Source organism: Sinocyclocheilus rhinocerous, unplaced genomic scaffold, assembly GCF_001515625.1.
Source record: "Sinocyclocheilus rhinocerous isolate Xijiao unplaced genomic scaffold, SAMN03320098_v1.1 scaffold24, whole genome shotgun sequence".
Classification (NCBI taxonomy): Eukaryota; Metazoa; Chordata; class Actinopteri; order Cypriniformes; family Cyprinidae; genus Sinocyclocheilus; species Sinocyclocheilus rhinocerous.
The window spans coordinates 1,707,402-1,715,596 of NW_015647124.1; the positions used below are offsets into that span (position 1 = coordinate 1,707,402).

Sequence of the window (8,195 nt, forward strand, 5' to 3'; positions counted from 1 at the left end):
TTTGAAAATATGTCAAAAAGTAGCTTGCCTATTATATAAATAATATATTTATAAATGTATGAATAATTGTATTATATAAATAATATTTCTCATGACCCTAATAACTTTTGATATAAAGCCATGCTTACATTCTTTTTTTTTTTTTTTTTGACAATTATAAATTAGAACTAAAGTTTTTTTTTTACTGCATTTTTGATTGGTTTGACATTTTGGTCATAATTTTGATGATTATTCTAAAATATGGAAAACATTCATAATAGGAAATACAAGTAGGCCTGTTCCTGTTATTTTATTTCTTTATTTTTTGCATTATTAAGCACCTCAGTTCTGTTCTGCACCACATTCCCTCTAAAATAAATAAATATAAATCTTGAGAAGTATACTGATCTGGAACGTATTAAAGCCATTGTGTTAATACAACAATATTTTTTATTTGATTTATTTAGTCATTTATTAGACGCTTTTATCCTAAGCGACTTACAAATGAGGACAACAGAAGCAATCAATTGTAGTATTAAAACAACTAAAAACAGATCCAAAACTAAAAGATAAAACTTTATAAATACTACCTATACACATTTTAAAAATAAAGAGATTAAATAAAAATGACAAATGCATACAACAAAATTTCAAAACTTAACATTTAAATGAAAAACAAAAATAAAGCTAAAAACAATTATTCAAAATATTAAAGAAAAAAAAGGTATAAGAGTATAATAATGATTCTAACATAACACTAATACAAACACCAAAAAAAAATAACTACATATGTATGTACAACCACACACACACACATACATATATACTGTATATGTACATACACATTTATAAATTCAATATATATATTATTTCATTTTTCCATTTAGTTTGTTGAAGTATTAAAATAACTCAAATTAAATAAAAACTAAAAACTTAATAAAAGACCTATACAGACATAATAAATGTAGACATAATTTAACTAAATTTAAAATAAATAACAAATACAAATAATACAAATCAAACGAGTAAGAAATGGTTATAAAAAATTGAAACAGAAGCGAAACAAGTAATAGTAATATATATAGTTATTGATTTTCAGGTTGTTCAAACTTGCCATGTTATTTAATACTCGTATCAAAAAGACCAAATAACGAGATTTTCTTTGTAATGGTCGTCTCCGCCATCTAGCGGCCGTCTAAGGTAAGAAACTCCTGGAGCGACGTGCGCAATGACGTCGAAATGGGAAATCGAAACTGACATGGATTTCCCGAGTAATGTCTAACACCTGATCGTAAAGCACAATATCGGGAAAAAAGTTCAGTATTAAAGCAGCACTGACAAACAAGCCCGTCTCATCGTCCTGGCATCTGAAGAGTTCGCTGAAAAACACAAGAGGCCACAGGACTCGAGGTAAGTGACGATTAAATGGCATGGTGTTTTGGTTATTATACTTACGGTTTGTTATATAAACCCAGAGATCATATTATTCATTATACAGAATGTCTTTCCCAATATATGTCATTTTTAAAATGAAAATGTGAACTGTGATATGTAAGAAAATATACTGTATCGTTTAGTTTCATGAATTCAAACATTGACAGTAGAAGAAAGTATGGTTACACTTTACTTGAAGGGGTGTGCATAAGACTGACATGACACCTTCATAATCATGACATGACACATGTCATGAATATGAAGGTTTTTTATGCATGTTTATGACAACTGTCATTAAGTGTCACTGTATTTACTTAGGGGTTTTATAGCGGTTGTGAAAGTTTGTATATGACTATGAGGATTTTTCAGCATGGTTTTCGGTTGTGTTGCTTGTGCAGTACATTGATGGTTTGGTGTGTATAGTCTGATTGCATCATGGCCCAACCAAAACCACTCTTCGTGCCCTGGTTGTATGAACAAATCCAAAGTGGAAGTTATCCTGGAGTGTGTTGGACCAATAAAGAACAAAGACAGTTTAGCATTCCATGGAAGCACGCTTTAAGACAGGACTCCAACAATGTTGATGTCCTCATATTCAAGGTGAGATTATTTGTCATGCATCATTAAGACATTTCTGTGTAGTTTTTTTCACCATGGTGCTTAATGAATACCCTATTTATGTGGCATCCCTTGAGAAAAAGAAGTGTTTAACTATATTAAATGTGCACTTGCAGTACTTCAAATCTACATTTTTTTTACTTGCAGGTAATATTAATGAAATATAATATTTAAATAGAGTAGGGCTACACTTTCATGACTGTTTCTTAACACACTTAAAGGGATAGTTCACCCAAAAATGAAAATTTGATGTTTATCTGCTTACCCCCAGGGCATCCAAGATGTAGGTGACTTTGTTTCTTCAGTAGAACACATTCAAGAAGTGCATTTTGTAATAATGTTAATTTGTAATAATTGCTTTTGTCTGCTTTAAAGAAGTGCACTTATTTTGATGTGTTGACTAATATACTAAAGCACATTTAAAGTACAATTTTATCTAATTGTATAGTGTTTTATTACTGATACACTGTAATATTACTGTACCACTGATACAAATCTGTATTACAATATTTTAGTTTGCCATAAATGCTTGTCAGTACATTCGGTAGTAGCCTACACTTCAACAATATAAAACAACCGAAGTAATTATGAATTATGACACATAAGATGTACTTAAATCCTACTTAAGTGGGTCAAAAAAGCACTCTTAAGTTCAACTAATTGCATTTAAAGGCACAATAAGTAATTTTCGCCGCTGGAGGGCGCGTATTCAAAATAAACAAAGAGACAAAGGCGTAGTTTGATGACGCCGTGACTGAGTGTGGAATCATGGGAGTTGTGGTCTTCATCCCCACAGCCGATGCAATCCGACGGGACTCGGGCAGAAATCATGTTCATGGATGAGCTAATGATTTATTAACGTAGTAGAATGAAGCAGGGTGAGGCTGAAAGCCGTCGAAGCGAAACGAGGCCGCTGAACGAGCGCGACACACGGCTCGAAAGCAGCGGAGCTTTTATTATGCCACAGTCGACCGCTTTCGCTCCTTCCGGTCGTGCGTATGTGGGGTAAAGCAGCGCTGTTTTATCATACTAGATACATTTGAAAGTTCTGTTATAATGCTACTCTGTGCGGTCGTCACCGGTCTATTAAAACGCACAACATATTAAAGCGTCTTTGGTGTTTCCATATTTTCTACAAAACAAAACTGGAAATCTAGAGGTTATGACGTTATTAGCAGGCAACACAATGACACTATGGACACGGTCCGTGTCACTAGTTAAAATTGCTTATTTCTCTGGATTTAAACATTCTTCGAAACATTTGGGATAATGTAAGTACACAAGTCAGCAAAATATATAACACTGTTCTAGTGGTTTTTGGATATTTTAATAAAAAAATCTTACATATTGTGCCTTTAAGGTACATTTAAACTAATAATGTATTTAATGTATTGTGATAAACGTATTGTAAATGTATTTAAACTAAATACATTTTCATTTAATTGTAAATAACATGCAGTTAAGTGTCCAAGTATATTCTTTTAAAGTGTATCATCTCCATAAGTACTCTTTTTGAAAGTATGCTAAAGAGTACCTCTTTTTTGACAAGGGATGGTATTTTACATCAGTAAAAAAAAAAAAAAGTATTATAAAATTATTTCAAGTACCCCAAGGTACTAATGAAACTACTAGGGTAATTCAATTGTATATTTAGTATATTATTGATAATACCTTATAATTTACTACACTTCCTTTACAATCAGCATTTATACATTTATATTTATTACAACCAAGCAACACCACATATTACATTTAATGTAATTTTTTTTTTAAGTACCTTGGAGTATCAAGTAAATACCTATATCAATATAAATCATTCAGTACCATAGTATATAAGCATGGTATTACCGTCAGAGCAGACATGTTATAACCAGGGTACTTTTTAGCATTAGTACTTTTCTTCTGATAACTGTATTTTGTCCCCGTCAGGCGTGGGCTCAGACGAGCGTCGCTGGAGATGGCAGGATAAACAGAGATCCCTCTGTTTGGAAGAGAAACTTCCGTAGCGCTCTTCGTGCTAAAGGCTTCAAGATTATATTTGACAGCAAGAACGATGCCGCTAATCCACATAAAGTCTATCAGTTTCCATCTGAACCTCATTCTGCGGGTAGGAAACATTACATTTGTGGTTGATGCCATTAAGAAGATTGATTGAACTGTTAAATCTGATATTTGTTTTGTCTCCTCTCCAGCTTCAGGATCCGAGGGCTCTCAAGAGACTGATGTGAGTATTTGTTTCATCAGGTTTAATCTGTGTTTGTCTGGTTTTTCTTTAAAGCACTCTCAAATGGACAGCCTGTGGCATCAGATACGACATGCACACACTGACTTGGGAATTTTTTTTTTCTTTTCTTTTCTTCATTTTTAGTTTTCACCAGAACTGTATGTGGAGGAGAGCGACATGTTCCCTAGTAAGACAGCATTTTATACCCAGCCATGCATTTTTTTATATATATATTTGTGAGGTAGGCCTTTCATTGTGATGACAGTATGTTTTACTTTTATATTTCTTAGCACATCCACCCCAAGGTTTGGAGCAAGATTTCACGGGACTAAACCTTCAGGAAAGTCCCTCACGAGGTAGATTGAAAAGACCAGAAAAGATGATGGATTAACTCTATGATTTAATTACCTTTATTTTAAGTTGCCTTTGGTCTCTGTATGGTTGGATAATGTTTTATATGGGACTGTTATTATATTATGATGAAAAAATAATAATTTTATTGTATATACCTATCTAACCTGGAAAGATGGCCATTTTATTATTATATGTATACACTATCTGTCACAAGTTTGGAATATAAAAAAATGAATAAAAATTGAATGAAGTCTCTTTTGCTCACCAAGGCTGCATTTATTTGAGTAAAATACAGTAATATTATGAAATATTACAATTTAAAAGAACTGTTTTCCATGTGAATATATGCAAAAATGTAATTTATTCCTGTGATGCAAAGCTGAATTTTCAGCTTCATTACTTCAGTCTTCAGAGTCACATGATCCTTCAGAAATCATTCTAAATTTGTGCTTTTCTGATTTTGTGCTCACTTATTCCTATTATTATCAGTGTTGAAAACAGTTGTGCTGCTTAATAATTTTGTGGAAACCGAAATAAATTTGATGAATAGAAAGTTCAAAAGAACAGCATTTATTTGAAATAGAAATATATTGTAACATTAAAAATGTCTTTACTGTCACTTTTGAGTAAATAAATGCATACTTGCTGAAAAGTAATTAATTATTAAAGAATCTAAAGTTTTTTTTTTTTTTTTTTGTATTTACACCAAACTTTTTAATGGTAGTGTATCACGTTTTCCACAAAAATATTAATCAGCAAAAATAAATGTTATATAAGAAATGTCAATTCCTGAGCAGAAAATCAGCATATTAGAAGGATCATGTGACACTGAAGACTGAAGTAATGATGCTGAAAATTCAGCTCTTCATCACAGAAATAAATTACATTTTAAAATATTTTCAAATGGATAACAGTTCTTTTAAATTGCAATAATATTTCAGAATGTTGATGTTTTTAATTTATGTAATAAATACAGCATGGGTGAGCATATACAGTATATAATGATTTGAAGGACAGTGCATTGTGTATGTGTACAGCCTTTCATTTTTGTTCCAGTTCATGAAGTTTGGAATCCAGATCAATTATATCTGGGGCTCGAAGAACCAGTACTCTTCCAAGAAACCAGTCCATGTCCAGAATCCCAGTATACTGAGATCCATTACCAAATAGTGGACACTCATGGACAATTTTTTTCAGCTGAGGGCGCTATCGGTGGTTTGGGGCAGATTCCGCCGTCTGAGGGGGCAACGGCTGCGGGTCATCATCCTCCAGCATATCAACCAGATGGTGAAGGTGTAGGTCATCAGGGTAGCATTCCTGTGACAAAACTGGGTAAGTGGCTCTCAAAATCAACACATATTCACATCAATTACTGATGTTTGATTACTCACAGATTTTTTTCAATTCGTACGTTTTCTTCACAGAGACATTTTTTCGGATTAAGGTTCATTACAAAGGGAAGATGGTGAAGGAAGAGTTGGTGGAGAATGACGCTGGTTTCAGACTGATGTATCAGGGAAACATGTTGGTATTTTTGTACTTGATTCATCACTGATCTTTAAGTTAGCACCATGGATCATACAGATGAAAACTTAACAGTATACCTTTAACTCCCACAGGGACGAATCCATGGGCAGTGCTGATCTACCAGTGGTCACACTACCTATTCCTGAAGGTATTCTGGATCAGAGCCAGGCCAAGCATACGAACGAAATTCTGAATAATCTGGGTGGTCTGGAGATCAGGAGATTTGATGGCGTGGTCTGTGGTCACCGTTGGGGATTGAGCAGGATCTATTGGGGTCTATGCAAACATGAAAATAGCCAAACACCCAGAGAGCTCTCCAAAAACACACCTGAAGCCGTCTACAACTTCAGAGATTATATATCAGGTGAGTTATATTTGACGTCAGATTTCTCCCAGCCATGTTTAATCAAGATCGATCGATTGATTAAAGTTTTAAAATCAAATTGTTACATGATATGCTGATTATTAATAAGATTAATTACAATATTTGCTAAAAAAGACAAGATTAAATGTGGCAGATGCGTACATCATTGAATAGACATTACAAAAAGTGGCATATTAAGTATTACACTATACACATAAATACACACGTAATACACATTACATAGTATTACGATTACATTTCCATTTCCAACTTATTTTTTTCCATATATGAACAAAAATAAGAAAACAGTAGGAAAATGCCTTATTATGGAATTTACACACGAGTCAGGTAGCATGATTAAACAGTTTTTTTCATAAATAAAATTTTATTTAAAATACATTTAAAAACTAAATTAAATTGTGTATTTGCTCAGATATGGATCGTTGGTGCTTGCAAATATTTAGCTGATTCTTATATGTTAGATTGGTCACTTGGAACGTGTGCTGGATGATCTGATGATGTCATTCCTTTAGGTTTGATGGACTTTATTCAGACAAGCTGCGAATCTCCTTCTTACGCTCTTTACTTCTTTCTGGGGCAGAAGTGGCCCGACCCCAAAATGAAGCCGTGGGAGAAGAAACTCATCATGATAGAGGTTAGGATAGGACTTTAGGTTAATATTTACCCTATAAAGCCTACTGTATCATATTTCATACACACATTTCTAAGGCCTCTAAATGATCAACATGGTCAATTTTGCTGAAAATCCTGTTGTACACCATCTACTATATGCCTTCTGTTGTCTGATTGATAGTTTGTACTTTTATAGCAAGTAAAAGGCCTTTTAGTATAATTGTAAAATTGTTGCATTAAATGTTTTGCCCCCACAATAAAAATTACAGAGCTTTGATCATAAAACTTAGTAGCATCTTACTAAAACATATTATTAGGACATGTAGAGTGACAACTGATTTATATACATTTAATGTTTATGCATTTATACTGTTAAAAAAAATCTCTTTGATTTACATTACAGGCTATTACAATTTCATCTTACTTTAAGCATGTAAATAACAACATCTGCACCAAATTGCATATTCTGTTCAGTTTGGGGCTATAGTTAATATTGAGGTGTTTTCCCTCATTTATGAATATTTTTCATATTTTTACTGGATCATACTCTATGGGCCATAAAAGCTCGATGTATCAAATATGATACTCAATTAAAAAAGAAAGAAATAATTTTTTTTTTTTAATTAAATATTTTGTTGAAAAGTCCATAAATCTGTTCCACTGAAAAAAATATATTTTTCTAACTATTATTCCATATGTCAGGCTTTACAGGGTTAAGAAATTTGACTCTTTAATGAACATTGTTGTCTTTCATCATATTTCCGTTATCTCTATTTTATACATGCAACAAACACTAACACTTACCATGCACAGTGAGGCATTCTGCTTCCTATTGTGGTTAGGATCACACCTTACCTATAGAATCACTGTAATGTCATTTCTTTTGTGGCTTATTGCTTCATTTGTATTAAAGGGGTCATATGATGTTGCTAAAAAGAACATTATTTTGTGTATTTGGTGTAATGAACTGTGTTTATGCGGTTTAAGGTTAAAAAAAACATTATTTTCCACATACTGTACATTATTGTTTCTCCTCTATGCCCCGCCTTTCTGAAACGCGTC

At 32.8% G+C, this 8,195-nt stretch overlaps 1 protein-coding gene across 2 annotated transcripts in view; it reads left to right on the plus strand.

Moving 5' to 3' along the window:
• The first annotated feature begins 1,188 nt into the window (after positions 1-1,188).
• The window catches only part of irf3 (interferon regulatory factor 3), a 9,237-nt gene continuing 2,230 nt past the window's right edge, over positions 1,189-8,195 (plus strand). Inside the window, exons 1-10 of one of the 2 annotated variants that reach the window (XM_016513329.1) lie at positions 1,189-1,389; positions 1,812-2,013; positions 3,961-4,138; positions 4,224-4,255; positions 4,400-4,442; positions 4,546-4,611; positions 5,666-5,941; positions 6,034-6,133; positions 6,229-6,500; positions 7,034-7,155. In XM_016513329.1, the coding sequence (XP_016368815.1) occupies positions 1,849-2,013; positions 3,961-4,138; positions 4,224-4,255; positions 4,400-4,442; positions 4,546-4,611; positions 5,666-5,941; positions 6,034-6,133; positions 6,229-6,500; positions 7,034-7,155 (1,254 nt within the window). In that variant the 5' untranslated portion in view covers positions 1,189-1,389; positions 1,812-1,848. The remainder of the gene's footprint in view (positions 1,390-1,811; positions 2,014-3,960; positions 4,139-4,223; positions 4,256-4,399; positions 4,443-4,545; positions 4,612-5,665; positions 5,942-6,033; positions 6,134-6,228; positions 6,501-7,033; positions 7,156-8,195) is intronic. The other variant, XM_016513330.1, reaches the window with a different exon arrangement.